Source organism: Aythya ferina, assembly GCF_964211825.1.
Source record: "Aythya ferina genome assembly, chromosome: 1".
Classification (NCBI taxonomy): Eukaryota; Metazoa; Chordata; class Aves; order Anseriformes; family Anatidae; genus Aythya; species Aythya ferina.
Genome location: NC_140296.1, coordinates 97,215,050 through 97,234,979, shown reverse-complemented (window position 1 = coordinate 97,234,979; position 19,930 = coordinate 97,215,050). Strand labels below are relative to the sequence as shown.

Genomic DNA, 19,930 nt, shown 5'->3' with positions numbered 1-19,930 from the left:
AGCTACCTGTGGGTATCACCTGGATTTAAGGAAGTTCATGGGAGCAGAAGCGTGTGGCTATGGCTGCAGGGCGTGGGTGCAAGTTAGGTTAGAATGACTGTCCTCAGGCTGTACCCACCTTAGCATGTACCTCATAATTAGTAGAGGAGCTCTGAGTAAAGTTACCAGAAGTGCTCAGATCAATAGATGTATTCCTTTTGGCTTCATTAAGCTTTGGATCAGTCCCTCAAGGAATGACTAAAGTCCTTAACCTAAATTCTCATAGGCAAAAGTGGCAAGGCAATCTTTCTTGCAGAGTGGATGGGAAAAACCTCTACTGGCCTTTCAAAGTTGTGTTCTTAAATGCTCACACAGGGCCTGGGTGGCTACAGACTCAGAGGGAAATGTTAATTTTTTGGAGCCATTGCAGGCAGGGTGTGCTTAATGTGACTGTCATCTTGTTATTAAAGAAAAAATAAAACAGCACCAGCAACAACAAAAACATCAAAAATAAATGGAATACAGGGTGATGGGAAGACAAATGTTTGCAAAACAGTCTGGTTCTTTGAGTTTCCCAGCCCATTACATAACAAAATGCATGAACTGTGTGATTAAGAATACTAAGTAGTAAGTACAGAAATCAATTCTGTTTAGTGAGGATTCAAATCCCCTTGAGGCTTTAAAATGTTTTTTAAGGTCTAAGGAGGTAGAGGGTTGACATCTCTTCTATAAATGCATAGAATTACTAAGCACAGGGGATTTATTTAACCAGGAAACTTACATTATTGAGATTAGACATCTCGTTTTCAAGGTGCTCCTGAAAGATAATGACTCCTATACCCATAATTCACAGTAGACATCAGTTTTGTCTGGCAATATATAAATTGGCCTGATGAGAGAAGTTAGAAGTTTTCCCTCTAAACTGCAATATATTTCTAGGTAGCAATATAGAATGTGTGGACCTGTTTCATGGAGTTTCAGTAAAATTATGGAGCATAGAATTTGGCCCTCCCATTTAGGAAATAGATGTTTCCTTTCTAGAACAGTAATACCTTTTTTCCTTTGATTAAAATATATCTGCTCTGAAAAAAAAAAAAAAAAAAAAAAGTAAGTCTTCTGGGACAAGGGAAAGAACAATCTGATTGTTTATCCAGAAAGCAATGTTGGCTTCAAAGCATGACTGAATGTTACGAATTGCATGGGAAATACCATGTGCTTTTATGATGTGACTAAATGTGATAATGTGATCTGTTAGCAGGAGAAGGTGCATGAAATTCTGATTGCACTGAATTTAATGGGAATTTTTCCAGTGACTTTAATAGACACAGACCTGTAGTGGGATTCTGGAAATTGTGAAAGTGTTTAACTTGCCTTTTTGATTATGAGTTATAGGATATTGGCTCTTTGTGTCTTTATTTTCTTGATTTTCTGAGCTGAAGTAAATGTTATGGCTATTTGTGCTGAGTGGGTTTAAAACAGTCTTTAACGAAGCTAAACAGTGTTGCCGATCTTCATTGCAAATATGTAAAAGCTACTGTATTGGATCAATCATTGCATCTGTAAAATTGTCTCTTCAAAGGAGAAGGGGAGTACTGCAATTTGGCAGAGGTAGGGATAATTGTGAAGCTTTTTCCTTACCAAATTTAATTACTTGCTGAATGTAAAAGGTGGAAATGAAGAAACTGTCTCTAACTTGAAGGAGATTGTAAAAAAAAAAAATAATCAATAACGTTTAAAGAATCAGATTTTTAGTTAGTACTTCATGGTTCCTTTCCAAACTATGTAATTTAGAACCAGTGATTGGAACATTTGATTCTGGAACATCAACTGTTAGTAGCTCTTACAGCTTCTGATATGTTTGTGGTCTGAAATGGAGCTGGAGCTTTCTACCATCTGTGGTATCTTCAGGAGATGTTCATGACAGCAATTGTTAAACTTTTTTAATCATAGCACTTTCCTAAGATCAAATAGTGGCCTGTCAAAGAGCACTCACCATGGGTAGTGGGTCAACGAGAAAAACATTCTGCACAGAACTGCTTTGTCATCTGCTTATTGAAAGTGAACAGGAGGTGAAATAAGACAGGGGGTTTATCCATTGTGCCAACACAAGGTTGCCCTCATATGTTAGAGAATATGGAACATATTGAGTAGGCACTTCCTGAAAGTAGACACACAATCCCTTTCCAAAGAAATGGGAGAGCCAAGAGAAAGCCTTTAACTGACTCATAATTTCTGAATCTCCCAGTTTCTACCAGCATAGCCTCTAGAGCACTGTAGTAATGCACTACACTTACTTTAAGCTCATGATGAAGTAATAATTCAGCTTCTTATGTGGAGATAATAGAGAAAAGTGACTGCTCACCATATGATTATTTACATATTTAACATTCATACCTTATCAGACAATAGCATTGTTGCTGTTAGTTTTAAATCTTTATGGACATGCTCATATGACAGATGATCAGAGAAGCAGACACATTTTCATTAAGGATAGTTGTGCTATAGGAGGGAAAAAAAGGGGGGAAGAAAAGAGGGTAAGTATTCATTCCAGCTTTACTCAAATGTAAGTAGTAATTAACTACTGTGTTTAAAATTGTTGAGTATATATTTGTTTGTCCAGTTAGCCAGAGAACTCAGAGTCACTCATCTATGAGTCACACTGTTCTGCTGGTGAGTTTTCACTGTGACAGATGAAGCTGCACCAGTAGAATGACTAGCATAGGTCTGTGAGCCTGCAGCAAAGACTGAATTACAAGTACCTGAATCATGGCTTGAACTTGGCTGCAGTAAACCAAGCTAGATTATACATTGCCACTTACTGTGAATAGCCTGAAATCCAGCCTTCTGAAGAGCCCAAGAATGCCTAGAGATCTCAGCTATGCAGTCTTTTCATTGTTTAGGAATAGAAACCTCAATATATGAAAGCCTCAATTTGTGGGCGTTTTTTTCTTTTTAATGGTGTCTGAACAATTTGCACAGATATAGAACCCAGGTATGTAGAAACCATGTAGCAATGAACACAGAGATTAAATGCTAACAGTAGTGCAAGATTAGAGTTAGAAAATCAAGGTTTCAACTGCTTCATGTTTGGTAAAACTTATTTGCCTACCCTTCTCACAACATGCTTTTGATTCTCTGCTGTGATGCTGTTGCAGGAAATTGCTCTGTTTACGTCAGATAAAATGTGCATAGATGTCACAACACTGAATTTACCTTCAATGTTGTTCTTTTTATTTACTATATATTTTTTCTTTTTATAGCTCAAATTCTTTACACAAAGAGCTGTGATATAAAGTGTCATTAAGAACTCTTGCTGAGTTTTTGTTTATATGATTCATCCTGACCAACCAATTATAAGCTATTGCATCTTATATTAATTATTATATTAGGGGCTTCCTCACAGTTGATAATTTATCCATTAGTCTAGGACTGGAACCTGATGGGTAAGGTCATCTGTGGTTTAGAAGTATCAATTTGACCTGTACAGATGGCTATAACATTGAATTAGTAGAGGTCCACAATGCTAACTTTTCATAAGAGGAGTCTTAATATTCTGCGTATTAAAAAATGTTTAATAGCAAGTCTGCAGTCTTTAGTCTTAGAGTCTTAGTAGCTCATATCTAGACTATCTGTAGCTGTCCTTTGGGATCCTGCTTGAAGTCCTTATTGAAAGCTACTATGTGTAAAGCAGAATGGAAATCAGAGTGGGTTAACTTTGCTTCTCAATCAGGATATCTGAAGTGGATATTTTATACCTTACTGGAAGAACTTTCACAAATGCTGCAGTGTCTTCAGTATAGATATACAGAAATAACTGATACAGCTGGAAACTGAAGGACTAATGCACCAGGATATGAAATGAGAGCAATTGAATGCTGGAGGTCTGCCTTTTGGAGAATGAAAGAAGACAAGCCACCTGGGACATGCATTCAGGAGGCATGTTCACAAGGTTTAAACCCGTATCACTCCCAGTTTCAATCTTCAGCTCTGTATTTGAGAAAAGCATGCCTCTGTTTTTCACATTTTGCTTTGGTGGACTAGTAGTGCTTAACTCACAAGATTTCAACCTCAATGTGATGAATTGCACCTGTCCAAATGGTGAAGCAAGAACAACTAAAACAGGAGTTGGCACAATGCCTTAGAAAGTTAGCAGATGAGCATTTATCTCTCTTCATAAAAGGTTATATTGTACAGCTCTGCATTTTTGCCTTGCTATATAGTCACTTTCCACATATGCGTATGCCTGTAAGCAGGCGGTTTACAGGTGTTTTTTTTATGTTTTAAATTGGTTTTTGGTCTTCAACTATCCTCTTTTCTGTGTGTCTGAACATATAAGCAAAATGTAAACTGAATAGCTCAGTATAAGATCCATGCTTCCTTAGCTACACCTACCTTACAGATTTGTGGTATAAAATGAGTAAACTTCCTCCCAGGGGTTTGAGAGTAAATATGTTTAGAAAAAAAAAAAATCCAGAAATTAAACCAGTCTGAATACAAAATGCATCCCCCTGAATTACTTAGGTTTCGATTCCTTTGTATATCTTGTCATGTTACCAGTTTTTTAGTTTTCTTAGAGTTTTATAGATAGCTATTGCTATATGCATTAAAAAAAGAAAAAAAAAAGTCATAGTTGGGCTAGGGTACTTTTCATCATTACTTTCATAGTACTATGAGGTTTGTGTTTATTTCATTTTTTCCAGCTGGAGAACCTAAGGCACAGAAAGGATCAAAATTTGTCCCTGAAGAGGAAACTACTGAGTGAGCCACAAACCAAATGCAAGCCCATCTGTGGTAAGTGAGGTCTCTCATATGTCTATTTGTGCATAATCTTGTTAGGAAATTGTCACTAGGTGGTAGTTGACAAAATCTGCTAGTGTTCCTCAAGTTTGTAGTAAGAGTAAATGAGAAGCCCCCAGTGTAATTGGTTTATCTATAACTATTTTCATGAAGTTCTTCATAGCCAAACCATTTTTTTTCTCTAACATGTGATACCAACATGAAATTATAGCTAAAAAGGAGGCCTGGGAAAAGCCTTCAAGTCTTTTATAGACTTTAATATACATCAACGAAAATAGGGAAATCACAAACTGCAGTTCTTCTCTTTTTCATGTTACGAATCTTATCTGTCCTCTGGAGTTTGTCTGAGTGTCTTTTTGTGAGGCTTGCTTGTGTTTTGTTCAGAGTACAAAATAAGTTATATTAAAATGAAATTATCCTGCCAAAATCAGAGGTTTTCAATTCACCGGGGGTGCAGAATCAGACTGCAAAATGACTTCCACAAACTGAAGTAGTCACAAGTATAAGCAATAAAAGAGATACTTGATATTTACTAATATAAATCCCTATGCCCAGAAAAGGGAAATTGAGCTCTTGGTCACAAGATGAGAGTACCTCTCCATTTTGGTGGAATTTCAGCTTGTGTCTCTTTGCAACTACTGTGTCTCTGAGCAACTACTCATTCAAATATCCAAATATCATAGTGTTCACATTACAGCTGTGGGAAATTAACAGGTGGGTTGCAAGGGAACATTATTCCAAAAACAGATTAAGTTTACGTGTACTATAATCTGAAACAATTTGAGACTCACAGTCTCTATGTCATTATTTCTTCTTCAGACTAATAGAACTTCTAGTTCTACTCCATAACAAATAAATACATGGGAATTCCTTGGGCTGATGGAATTTTGTTGATTTATACCAGTTAGTCACATAGGCTACTGGTTTTATTTCTAACTAATTTTCCCTCACATGCCTGCAAGTATATACAGAAAAGTTTCATTATAACCCATGAATCAGCTTTGAGTATTCACATTTTTTTAATTTCCAAATTTGCCATATTTTCAGATAGCAAATTTGGTTTAATCTTAATCTGCATCATCAAGCAGTCAACATGTAAGGTACTGGTTTGGTAATTATTCACTAGTATACAGCCCCAAAGAGAATGTGATATATTTTTCTTTATAATTTGATTACGGCACATGGGTTTCTTTTTCAAGGTGCTTAAGTAAGATGCTTCCATTCAAAATATAGTCAACAATAGCTACTGTATTTTGTAAACTAATTAAACTGTATAGAAATTAAGTATTTTCCAAAAATATCTACTTCTTTGGAAAATACAAGCAAAATATGAAGAGTTGCTTTGGGGTAAGCTGTATGTTCTGGTGGCCTTCAGCATAAATAATTTTATTTATATTAGATGACAAATGAAATGGAAACAACAAGAGAGCATATCCTGAACCCATCATAATCATTCAAACCATGCTTTTGTTTTGTTTATAAACACTGTTCATTAATTCAGAAAACAGTTTGTACTGTCCTGAGAAAGCCTGTCTCATTTGATAATGGGCTTTGAATCCAGTGGATTATTGCAGGGATTTTATCTTGCAGTAATCTGCAGGGAGAAATGTACAAACAGCTGGGAGAGCAAGGAGGAGCTGCATTGTGCAGTGGGAGTTCTTTGGAGCATAATTTTTGGGTGCAGGAGTGGATCTCAATAGCAACATGAATCTTTTCTGTTTTTCTCTGGTAAGTGTGCATACACATTTTTCTTTACTGGGTTGCTGAGCTGATAAACTGAACCAGTGGGTGTATTTGGAATGAAAATATTCAAGGTGTTGTATCATCAAGTGTACAAGGATTGTGTTATGACAATGATTCTCTCTAGCATAGAGGAAAGAATTTATGTATGAGAAATTATACCTAACAAAACCTGATTCAGTAAAAATAAGTGAAAAGCATATTACAAATGTGCTGTATATGTTCTGTGATTATTCCAAAAATCTGTATATTTAAACATTAGATACTTGATGCCAGCACAGTAAACATCTTATATGTGTCTTAAAATTACTAAGTATATGTATGCTATAATTTGCTTAAAGTTATTTTGTTTGAGATAGTAGTGTCTGATTTCCTTTTATAGGAGTCTGGGAAATCTACTAGAACTTTTACAGCATTTTCTATTAGCTAAGCATGAATACATAGTCCTCTGGGTGAACCCAATCATATGGCAATATTTACTGTATTTACTGAAGGACAGAAGAGTTGATCTAAGACCCTTTCCAGGTTTTCTTTCTTTTGTTGTTTGATTTGTGTGTTTGTTTGTTTTCTCTCCTTTTTTTTTTTTTTTTTTTTTTACTTTTCCCTTGCCCTAAGACTACTGGTCAGAATGAACAGGTAAATCAGGGTAGGAAATCCATAGAAACCATTTCTGTTTTAAAAGCTTAACCATCTGCCAATACCAATGATCAGTATTAGCAGTAGTAATTAGATGAGTATATTTGCAGTATTTACACAGCAAAGGAGATCTGTTTGCTCATTTTTTTCATCTTTTGTGCAGATGTTTTGTATCTTTTCCCCATATGTTTAGAAAGAAAATAAAAATTAATATTCAAGCCGCACTTATACAAATTCAAATAGGGAACCTGCTTTGTGTAAACCATTGTTGCTAGTTGCTAATCTCAGCACAGAGTATTGGTGCTTTCCAGACCATGAGGATTAAAAGCAGTTTTGGAGTTCTTAAAGTTAAATGCAATGATATACCAGAATTTTGTGACAAGAGTCCCCTCATAAAAATGATATAATGGGAATTCAGTGACACTTTTGATCACAGTTTATTGTGAACACCTGTGAATTTGTTCAAAGTTACCAATGGCTTTGTGGTACAATCTGTAACAGCTTGAAAATACTGGTTTCTGCAGGCTTTGGGGACATAACTGTTCTATCAATTTTTTATTGTTTCATTGGGGCAGCTTCTTGTTTTCTGTGTAGTTCACTTTTTAAGGTGTCGAGCATTGTAACAGTTGAGAAATCAGCTTTTAGACAGAATGGGGGATAGATCATGTGGGCAAGTGCAGGTCAAGTTGCAGTTTTATGTTATGCTGGGTGTGCATCAACTAGAGTTTCTGTGACAAACATAATGACTACAGTAATTATAGATGGTTTAGGCAAGTGAAAGCTAGTGCCATGACAGTTTCTGTAATGAAATTAGTCCAGTTTAAAGATTGCTGCTAAGAAGATAACCTTCATTCATTACAAGCTTTCCATAGCAGCCATTCTGTCTACTGTGGTAATCTTTTGAGCAGCTGGCAAAACTTCTCACAAGTTATCGAGATCTAAAGATAATTCATAAGTCACTAGCATGGGTCTGTATTTCTTAAACTCGGAGACATGTGTACTCCTCCATGTGCATGCAACAGAGTGCAATTTCTTTCTGTAATCAGATTGTCTAGCTTGGAAATGAGCTAGTGATATGTACACTAGCTACTTTTCAGTCTGTGGCTGTGAAAAGGCCGGCAACACAGTGGTTGAACTAGTAAAAAAGATATGAGTGTGTTTTTCTCTTCAAGAAAGGCAAGTCAAAAATAATATGAAGTAATTAGACTGTAAAAAGCTCTTTAAAAAGCACCAGAGGAGCCAGTTCATTTGCAGATGTAAAATGACCACTGATGAATTGAAATAATTTATACCAGGTGAACATCTGGTGTAAATATTGAACCTGCAGCCATAGAAGAATCTTAGACTACTGGCAGACTAAAAGAGCTTTCCAAAAATAGTATTTTCATGGAAGTATTTTCCTCACATAGACCAAGAAGATTCACTGCAATGAGCTTGTGTGTGCATGCGCATATGCATGAACATATATTTTAAAATACACTGTTTTATAGGTCAAAAAATACTTTTCTTCCTTACTGAACATAGTGGACAAAGTGAGATATAATCTTAGGGAATGCCAAGAATATTGTGTTTGAAAACAGGGTGGAACTAGACTTCTGGCTGATTTAAAGCAGTGGAACAAGTGGTACTTCAAGGAGCATCAGTTTCTGTTGTCAGATTTGAGTTTCTGTGAGTTTGCTTTTGGAACTGTCCTTATCACTAAGATGGGCTTTAGCATGAGAAACCACCAAGTGTTACAGACAGTCCAGCAACTGGTGACAAGGAGGCTGAAGACAGTCAAGTTACAAGAAGGTTGTAAGGTCTCTGGAAGCCTGGACAGGGCTCTGCCCTTTCCTGGGAAGCAGATAGCTGACACTGGAATAATTCCTGTTGCTGCTTTGGAGGCTTGTTGTCTCCTGCTATGAGTGCTCCAGCATGGGGTGTTTCCCCAGCAGTGTTTTGTGTTCTCAGTTAACTTCATAATGATTTGTTTTCTCAAATGAGATTAATTTTGCCTTGGTCTCAGGAAATTTGCAGACTTTCCTTCATAACCTTGTGCCATTTTTCCATTTACAAAATGGCCTAAGGCATAAATGTCTCTGCTTTTGTAAACATAACATGTTAAAATGTCAGCCTTACACTCAAAATTTGCAGTGTCTTTTCTGTTTTACAGTGCTTAACTGTACTTCAGGTGCTTAAATCAGAACAATACTGTTTGGTTTTAGAGCAATATGGAGAGGTAACCAAATCAAGCACTGCTTCTGTGTCAATTGCAGTCTTCAAACCATCTATTTTGGTAGCCTACCTACTAAATGGAAGCATCCTACAAATCAAAGAAAGAAAATGTTGTTAAGACATCTAGTCCTTTAACTGAGGTAGATTTTTTCCCTATATTATTTTCCTGACTTAAGTCTCAAATCTGCAGACTATATACACTGTGGTTAGTACAATTCACCTGGAACACCTCCAATTAATCCTCTTCTGGGTGTTTTTGTTTGTTTGTTTGTTTGTTTTCTGAGACAGTGTGCTTATATTACTGATTTGGGAGCATTCTTCCTGGAAGCAGCATAATGCTCACCTTTGATGGGGACATCTTTGAACAAGGGTGTGCAGTTAACCAAAATTACAAGCTTTTACTTATTTCTATACTCTTGGACCCACAAGAAAGACAGAGTCTGCAACTCTACTGCAACACACACATCCAGGAACATACCGAGACATTGAGGCTCCTAAGGTTGCAATAACTTAGGCCTTTTCTAGCAAACCTTCCAAAACAAGGTGGCTGCATGCAACCTGCCTGTTGAGGATCATCTTGATGGGGGTTTAAGAACTGTGCTGAGTCATTTGGATGTCTTTTAGTTACTGTAAGACAAGTGTGAGTCAGGGACTGCAGATGATCATGTTACAGTGTCATAGATTGTTCTTGTCCATAATTTCACTTACTAACAGAGATGTAAAGCCAGATGTATTTCTGGTTCAAAGAAAAATTGAATTTCAGTAGTTTCCATAAGAAACTGGATATGAGGGGTGTGGAAAAGATCCTTACAAAGGCAGTATTTAAAGTCTATTTCCAACCCTTTAGCACTGAACAGTAGTGTTAGCAATGGAACTGATGAAGATGGGAGAATTTCAGATGTTTCAGGGGTGCCAACACATATATATCAGAAACCTGTGAAAGAAGGGAGATAGGGAAAGGACACAACACTCATAATCACATGGATGCTCAAATTAGTTCTTCAAGTTGAGCACTAATCTTTGGGTTTAAGCCAAATAAGATCCCTTGCATTTGTCTATTTCTCTTCCATATGGTATCTTTCTTACTATCAGTTTTGCATAAAAAGTAAAGTACTGAGCAAAAGCCTCATCATCTCAGTGATTTTAAGTAGAATAGAACTAGTTATGTTTTTTTTTGTTTTTTTTTTTGTTTGTTTGTTTGTTTGTTTTTAATAGTTGGTTTAAAGATGTTCTGACTGCAACATATGCATTACATCTAATGTTATTCACTAAAACAGCCATTGTTACTAAACTAATGTTTCTACTGTAAAGAATACAGAGAAAATTCATATTAAAAAAATTGTGTGATATATTAATAACTACACGGAACCCCCTTATGTTAAAGAAACCATAGTATAAATAGAAAGATTCTAATGCTGCTATGGGCATTAGGACATGATGCTACTCAGAAACAGATTTGATTTTAAAATGTGTTTTAACAAAAAAAAAAATAACTGAATGTGGAAGGAACATCTTCTGAAGTGTAGTGTGAGTAGAAGACATCTGAGCATTCAAGCTGCCATGCTTTCCATGTAGAACATCTTCTTGTTCTGTTTAGTTGGCTAGTTGTCACCCCATAATACACAAGAGTTCACAGTTAAATTCTGTGTTGGAGAATGATCCGACTGCATTGCAAAATGTGCTTCTCTCTGCTTTATGATTCATGTAGTCACTGCACACCATGATAATAATAACATGAAAAGTAAAGAACTGCAGACAATTATTTTCTTCTAGCTCTGAATTAGAATCTTTTCTCCCATAAAATTCCCAAAGCAAAGGGCTTTAAAATGCTTCCTTATACTTTGTAGGAGAAAGAAGTACTAGGTACTACAGAATTAAGTTATTGTTTTTTTCTGCTCTCTCTTGTATTGTCCTGTGCCGTTTAATGTGCTCAGAACTACTAAAGGAGCTGAATAAATACAAAGTCTACACCAGCTCATATCTGCAAAGAATTTTCTCTCATTGATTGATGTTGGTTGCAAAGGGCAGACCTAGACACTACTTTGTGAATGATCTTTTTGTCCTAGCAAACCCCAACAACAGCAAAATACCAACATTTTTTGTGTAACAATATTACATTTCCCCTTTTCAGAATAAGTAAATATTGACCTTATTTTGCCAGAGAAAGAAATTTGTGTCTCCATATACCCATGTATCCGAAGAATTCCCGATATGGCCTAACAGATTCTGTTGTGTGTGTGTCTTACAAATGGAACAGTAGTAAAAATAGCAGGTTTTAGGAAGTGGATATGGAAGTGCTGCATGAATTAGAGGTTAAAAGGGGTGGATTTTCTGGAGATTTTTCATATTGATAGCTTTTAAATGAGACTTAATGTTTGTGTAATAGAAGTTTATTGGCATAGCGTTGTCTTTCTTATACACTTTTTTGGTACACACTTACTCTCTTGCACGTGCTCATGTTTTCTTGTGCCCACACCTTTTCCACACCCAGTATTTCTCATTTCTCATGCCCTCACACAGGCTTTCCCCACATGCTCAGTCTCTTCCTTGCATGTCCCTGTGCTCGTTCTCTCTCCCTGACACCCTCTGCTTCATTCTCTCTTCCATGAATTTGTTCTTTCTCCCATGCTGGCTCTTTCTCACAAAGTCACAACTTTTCTCAAGCCTGCTCCCTTCCTCACACCATTGCTCTCTGTCTCATGTCCCTCCTTGCACCTCTTTCATGCCCTTACCCTATCTCACAACCATGCACGCTTTCTTGCCACCTTATTCTCACTGTCACACCCTTACTTTACTGCATGTGCTTTCACTTTTTCCCACCACATCTCTTTGCTTCACATTCTTCTCACGTTCTCTTCTCTTCCTCTGCCAATCTCTTTGTCCCACCTTCCCCTTCCCTTTCCTCTTCTTTCTCTCATGCAGTCTAGCACACCCTTTTTCACAGACTTTTCTCATGACATTACACACTTTCTTGCAACCTTGTGCTCTTTCTTACAACCTCATGCCCTTTTCTTGCAATCTCATGTTCAGTCTGTCTCACAACCATATGTTTGCTTTCATGCACACTTTTTCTCTCACCATCTTTCTCTCTCAACACCTTGTTAATTCTTGTGCATTCATGCTCTGTTCCTTGTTCACTCCTTTCCCTTTCTTGCATGCTCATGCTCCCTCATCTCTTGTGCTTCTTTTCTTGCACATGCTCACGCATTCTTGTGTTCCCTTTCTTAAGCATTCTCTTTCTCTCATGCTCTTAATTTCTCACATGCTAGTTCTTTCCACTGCTTTCTCACTATCTCTCCTTCTCACTGTTTTTCTTCCCTCTAGCTCTCCTCTTACTGCCTCTCCTCTCCCCTCTTTCCCTTAATCATGTGCACTTTATTGAGTGTGCTTGCTTTTTCTCATGCATGCTCATTTTCTTATGCCCTAATGCCCTTTCTCTTAACTCCACTGTTTCTTGCAATTTCACACACCTTCTTGCAACTTTACACTAGCTTTTCCACATGCATGGAATGTGCACTCTCTTTTGCATGCATTCACTTTTTCTTGAACTTAATACTCCCCTCTCTTGCACCTCCTCCCCTTCTCACACCCTTCCTTTCTTTCTTGCACTCTTGCACCCTATCTTGCACTGCCATGCCTTTCCTCACAACCTCAATCTCATCCTCTCATGTCCTTGCACCTGCTTCCTCATGTGCATATTCTCTTTCCCTCCCTGCTCATTTCTGCACACAACCCACTTCCCTCCCTCTCCCTCTCCACCCTCTTACTCTCTCCTCTCTTCCCTTTTTTCTCTCCTCTCACACTTTTACTTTCATCATTTCCCCCTTGTTTCCTATCCCCTTGTCTTTCTTCCTCTCTGTCTCAACAATTCTCTCTTGCATTCTCTTTGCTCTGTCCCTTTCATTGTTTCTCCACCCTCATCTCTCTCACCCCCTCTTCCTTTCTCTCATGTGTGCACTCACTCCTCATCACACATGATCATGCCCTTTGCATACTTGCACTCTGCCTTGTGCCCTCATGCCCATCCTTTCTTTTGCCTGCTTTTTCTTGGGGGAGTTTTCTCTTATTCTTTCTTGAGAGCTCTCTTGGAGGCCCTTTCCATCTCTGCTGGTCCCCTAACTCCCAGCTCTTGCTTTTTCTCCCATGTGCATCTGTGCTCTCCCACACACAACAATGCACTTTGTGTGCTCATTCCCTTTCTCACAACCTCCCTCCCTTTCTTGTGCTCTTAAACCTCTCCTCACACCCTCACACCCTTTCTGACAACCCCAGTTTTTGAGACCTCACCCCCTTTCTTGGCAGCTTGCACCTTTCCATCTTTTCTACCTCTTATGTCCTTACATGCTGTTTTTCCCGTGCTGCTCTCTCACAGTTTCTCTCTTGTTCTTTCTCCCTTATTCTCTTCCTTTCTTCCCCACTCACTTTTTCTGGATGATGGCATGCTCTTCACAAAGCCCACTCCTTTTCTCATGCCCTTGTTCTCTTTCTTATGACCAGTCTTTGTCACACTCTCACTTTCTTACCTGCAACCATGTGCTTGTTCTCTCTCATGCCCTTGTACTTGCTTTCTTTCTCATGTCATCTCTCTTCTCAATATTCTCTTTCCTGTGCCACCTTGCTCTTCCATAAACACTTTCTGGTGTGCACTTTCCCTTGCATGCACATGCTCCCTTTCGCACATGCTCAAGCACTCGCTTTCCTTTACATCATTCCCTATGTACACTTATACTTTCTCACTCTGCACTCCTCACATGCTTTTCTTCACCCTCTTTTTGTCATGACCTTCACATTTCTCAAGCCCTCATTTTCTCACATGCACTTGCTCTTTTCTGCAATCTACTTTTCTGTGTGCACCTGCCCTTTCTGATGCCCCCACACTCCATCTTTATTTCACAACATTTCTTTCCTGTTTGGGCTTCCTTGCATGTTCTCCCTCCTCATTGAGCACTTTCTCAGAGCCCCTCTTTATGCCCCCTCCTCTCCTACCCATTTCACTCTCTCATCACCTTCCTTTCCTCTTTCATGGCCCCCCGTTTGCCTTGCCCCCAACCCTCACCTTCTTCCCAGCCCTCACCCCATACCTTTCACACAGGCACTCTTTTATGCTTTTTTATGCTTTCAACTCTTAATCTAATACTCTTTTCAGCAAGGTCCAGTGTTATGTCCCATTGAGGGAGAAGTATATGGTTGCATTTTACAACGTGAATCCTGGAAGTGTGTAACAAGGTTTTAAACTCATCATTTTTATCCAGAAATGTTCACTCCAGAACTTCAGACCTGGAGCCCAAACCATCATTGTTACATGGTAACACAGTTAAAGTAAAAAATATCACTCTTTTGAAGGAGTCTTTGCATAGTTTCTCCTGCCTGTCCTCTTCCTGAAGATTAAAAAATATATATACACACACCTCTTTGGAAGGTACTGTATGAATGCTTATTAGAAGGACTAAGATAAGAAAGGTTATGGCATATGGATACACACAGACTTTTCTTCATTATAGTCCTGGAAAGCCTGTAGATCTGGCAGCATACCAGACACTTTAATCTGTTCAGACTCTACTGAATTTCCTTTGGTTTACAATGGAAAAATGTGTCTTCTCAATATGAGAAGGTCTTAAGGGTATTTGATCTGAGCATCGCTGATTGCTGTCTGTGCTATTATCCCACTTTCTTAACCCAAATGTTCATTTTTCCTTCTAATGGGGGTATTTAAAACCTTGCTAACCAGTGCTCAAATGATGGATTTTAGTGGGCATTCTTATTTAGAAAATGCAAGTGTGGGACAGACAAAACCATTGTAATATTGAGCCAGGTCCAAGCAGAAATAAATGTAGTTGCTTTCAAGACCCAGGCTCAGCTTGTAAGGTGCACCAGCCATGAGTAGTCTGCTTCATAACCCATCTCCCACATTACCAGGAAGCATTAACTCATTAATAATGAGAATGAATTCTGGTGTGTAATAAACGTTTTCAAGAGGTTCAATCTGTAATATATCTCCCACAACATTTATCTTGGCTTATCAAGACTCTAGTAGACTGAAGCAAATAAAGTTCCATAGATGAACATTGTGGTTGCAAAAATAAATCATTTGTTTGAACTGCTGTTCACCAGTCAGTCATATTGACTGTAAAAATTACATATTAGCAAAATAGCTTCAAATATGCATCTGTGTTTATCTTCTGTACTAAAGGAATAAATGTTTTTATAAAATGACACATTGATTTCAATACTGGTGTTCTGCTATAAGTCATGCTGCTAAAAAATTATTTATTCCTTAATTAATGCAGTTAAAATCAGTGATCAAAATTCATTGGGAAAATATTCAATGCAGATCAAAGTGGCAACATCTAAAATCTAGGATTATTAGTTAGAGTGTTTTCAGTCTTGCCATTTGCTTTCAGTTAGGGTCTTGAATTGTGGAATGGTGGCATGTATATGAAGTATTTGATCCTGGAGTTGTGGGTTAAATGTGAAAATCTTGTTTTCTATTAAAATGTGTTCTTGTTGGCTGGAGAAAAAGCCAACATGTATATTATAACATAAAGTTCAAACATTTGAATGCAAATGGAATCTATTTTTAATTCATTTCTAGCCATTGACATGACTTTGGGGGCTGAAGTCATGGCTCAAAATTCTGGGAGTTGGCAGCATTGTTTTTGTTAACTGCTATAGGAATAGGGTTAGCTTTTTGCATCAAATTAACATTTCCTATGAATAACAAGTATTAACATTTTTATAGTTTTTGTAAATATTTTCATAATGTACTGTTTTCACAGAAATTTCTTGTAGTATTCAGGAGAAGATATACATCTGATTTAACTCCTCCTGAACTGATAATGCTTGTTTTTATTGTACCCTCAGCTTTACTCCTGCCAATCTGTGGAATCTATGTTGTGATACCATGAACTGCCGCATTCTGGCGCTTACTATAATCAATTGTCATGTGCTTTTTAAAGAGAGAAGAAATTAAGGATTTCAAGAGATAATGGATGAAAAACAGTCTTTTTATTTTGTAAATCATACAGAATTGATGTTTGTTTTTTTGTTTTTGTTTTTGTTTTTTTTAAGTGGGTTTATAAGTGTTCAACTTTGAAAATCTGTTTCAATTTGTTTTAGGAGGGTTCCATGGACAGCTTGTATGAGCCTGTCCCAGAACATCAAGAACCCAAGGATACAACTAGTATTGGCAGCTGGGCAAGCACTCCTGTGAGCATGCATGTAAACTGTGGACTGCCTGATAGGTCTATGTCTTTGGTAAGTAAAGTTTAATTGCAAAGTATGCAATGTGTCTTGGAATAAATAATATTAGAGTGTGTGCAGACTCACGTGTATTCAGCTGGCTCAGCTGCCAGTTTGAAGTATTTAGACTCTTTAGAGCCATTGTTCATATCTCATCCCTGTACCCAATGACCTGATTTCTGTCCAGTCTTAACAAGCACACTTTAGAAAGAGGTCATGAGTTTCTATACAGCTAGCAAGAAACTGAGATTAGTACTGCTTCACAATACAAGGAAATTTCTCTTTGCAAGTAATAATGTGTGGAAATACTGGGCACATATATTAGTAGAGCATGTGTTTACAGGATCTACTATCAATGTCTTTACTTGTCTTTTTGAAAGTGTGGGTTGTATGAATTTTGTAACTGATGGCCTCAGTGGAATAGCCTTTACACCTCGTAAGACATTGTTAGGTGAACAAGTGAAGGAAGTTGTTTTCTGTTTTTTCTTCTTCATAAATATTACCCTACTTAATTCTTTATTATTGGTATGTTATTGGTATGAGGCTTTGAAAAATAGTTTAATATAGTATATTAAATTTTATAGTCTCTTTCATTTTATAATCTCTTTTCTCTGCTTAACAATGCCTCACTTATAGTTACTATATCTTTGCCAAATAGTGACATATGATGCAGTCTGATGAAGAAATAAAAAGAAACCACGCTGTTCATTATTCAAGGAAGAGAGACTGCCTTACCTTCACAAATTACACCAGGTTTTACCCATATGTCCTGTGACTTAGGTGCTATATGTCATATAGGTAGGTCCTATATTGGGGCTATGGTATTGCAGAATCAGAAGGCAGGTTTGCATGCAGTACTTGTGTGGAGCAGGTCAGCTGATGGGATAGGAGAATGGCCGGGGAATTGCTGCATGCACTTGTTGAATCTTGAAGGAAGGGAAATGAATAACTTGTTCTTCTCAGACCCTTCTGCTGCAACCATCTTGCTCTGTGCATGCTCTCTGCCAGGTAATCACCTTGATGCTCTGTGTAATAGTTCTGGTCTTGAGAGCATAGCAGTGCAGAAATCTCCAGAGGCCCCATCAGATCAGCACAGATGTATGAGCCTGGACTCTGAGATGTGCCTGCATTACAGTTTTACTGCAGCAAGTGGGAGACGCTTTCCTGTGTGACAGGATTCTCCCCATTATCTGGTTGTGACATCATTGCTATAAAAACAAGCCCCCTCTACACTGTTCCAGCTAAGTGTTTTTAAGCATGGTTGTGAAATATGGCTGTAACTTGATCTTAGCATGCTTGCAGTATGTCAGATATGCAGAGCTCTATCTATTTGGCTAGGGCTGTGGTACACAACCATACTGAAACATGCTATTCTTTGAATGAAGGTGAGACACTGTAGATCAGCTTCTACATGCATTCAGCCTTTCCCTTTTTGTATGACTGCAAGTCAGCTTACCAGTTAAAGACAACTACACTAATATTTCTTTGTACAATGCCTATCTGCTAGGAACTGGATTTAGCCAAAGTGAAACAAAAATTAAGAGCAGATTTGCTTTTTTGTTTGTGTCCAACATGTGACAAATGACCTCCTCATATACTTTGCTAAAGATAACTGTTAGAAACTGTCCTTTGTCTTGTCAAGGTATGATAGAGACAGATCTGTAAAACTGTGTTCAGTACCAGCTTGTTACAATGTGGAATGGTAAGAATTAAGGATGCAGTGACCTCAGGCTTTTTAATTTTTGCTTTTTCTTATTTTGTTCTGTTTTCTGATACAGCAGCATTTCTTCAGAGTCCTCATTATTTTGAGTCAGGTTTGATACATTTTTCAGCTAAATAAAAGTAATCAACCTGCCCAATACAGAACTTTATTTTTGTTCAGCCAGCCTAGAAAAGCATAGAAAAGCAGCTAAAATGTTAGTGTAGGATTATAAAATCATATATATTAATCTGAACAAATTGTAGCAATTCATTCTTATATTGCTCAGTACTGTTTGTTTGTGTTTTTTTTTTTTTTTTTTTTGTTTTTTTTTGGGGGGTGGGGGGATGACACTGCCAAGTCCATGAAGATGCATGTATAACAGTGAATATTAGAAACCTTTTTTTTTTGTTTTGTTTTCTTCTAACTCTTATGATACATTTCTGTTTCCTAAAGGGATGTTTTACCGATGGCACATTTATTCATCATAAATTTAAATTTCATCATCAATAAAAGCTAGGGAAAGTGGGAAAGCAAGCTGTTGGCTCACTAGATATTAACAAGAAGCCTCATAAGACTGGCTGTCGGCTTTATTGTGCTCTGTTTTTAGAGAATATTCAGCTCAGCACTTAACTAAAAATAACGCTTGATGCTGTGTCACTGTGCTGGCTGTAGAATCAAAACGGTTATTTATAAAATACTCACTAGAAATGGAAAACAAGATTAGTGATGACGTGTCGACAGTAAGACCTATGGAAAAATGCTGCTAAGGCCAAAGGACTGTGTAATCTTATCTACTATTTATAGCATGTGAGTTATTAGACCTACACCTTGGATGAAGCCGTTAAGCTTATTAACTGAGCCCATTTGTACTTCTCTCCCATTTTTAATTCCGTCACTTGGTTTCATGCTACAGGAAGGCCCCCATAGCATGATAAATTCAGAACATTATTGGCTCCCTCAGGCCCTGATTCAGCCATCTATCATTATTCAGTAATGCACATACTTAAGTGCATTGCTAAGTAGGTATGAGCTTGAGTGTATGTTTAAATGGTTGGCTGAGCCATGGCCATGCAGATTCCACAGTGCTGTTACATCTCAGGATGGAGCAGCCTGGCACTGCACATCTTCCTGGGACACTTTGCACCCTTCCTTTTTTCTTTATAAATCAATAGGGCAGACATTTCAGGTATGCCACCCTCAACACAAGAGCGAGGCTAGTACAAGAGGAAATTTTTCTCCTATTGGAGCAAAGTAATTATTGTCTTGCATTTATCTTTTCTGTTGTGATTTGTCCTAATCACAGTTGGGCAGTGATGTTTCACCAGAGACATGGAAAATACAGGGTCCTGAGGTGTCTGGAGCCATGCATGATATAATTCAGACAACACACTCTTTGGACACCTTTTTGATTATTTTTGCTCCTGGCAAAATATGTGCCCAAATGACGCATTCTGGATGAAGAATAATCTTTTGTGTACACTGTTTTTTCACATAACTTAGATGACCTGTTTAGTATATGAAATGTTTTGCCTGGAATGTTCCCAATCTGTGTTCCTGTGGTAATGGCTTGTGCCAGTTATACACACTTGTCTTTTGATTTTAATCCTCACAGGGAACTGGCCT

The 19,930-nt window shown here is 37.7% G+C and overlaps 1 protein-coding gene across 2 annotated transcripts in view; it reads left to right on the top strand.

Annotated features, from left to right (window-relative positions):
* The first annotated feature begins 6,415 nt into the window (after positions 1 to 6,415).
* The window catches only part of SAMSN1 (SAM domain, SH3 domain and nuclear localization signals 1), an 86,308-nt gene continuing 72,793 nt past the window's right edge, over positions 6,416 to 19,930 (top strand). The window contains exons 1-2 of one of the 2 annotated variants that reach the window (XM_084519771.1): positions 6,416 to 6,504; positions 16,483 to 16,620. In XM_084519771.1, coding sequence (XP_084375897.1) covers positions 6,481 to 6,504; positions 16,483 to 16,620 — 162 coding nt within the window. In that variant the 5' untranslated portion in view covers positions 6,416 to 6,480. Of the gene's footprint in view, positions 6,505 to 14,367; positions 14,786 to 16,482; positions 16,621 to 19,930 lie in introns of those variants that run through there. The other variant, XM_084519772.1, reaches the window with a different exon arrangement.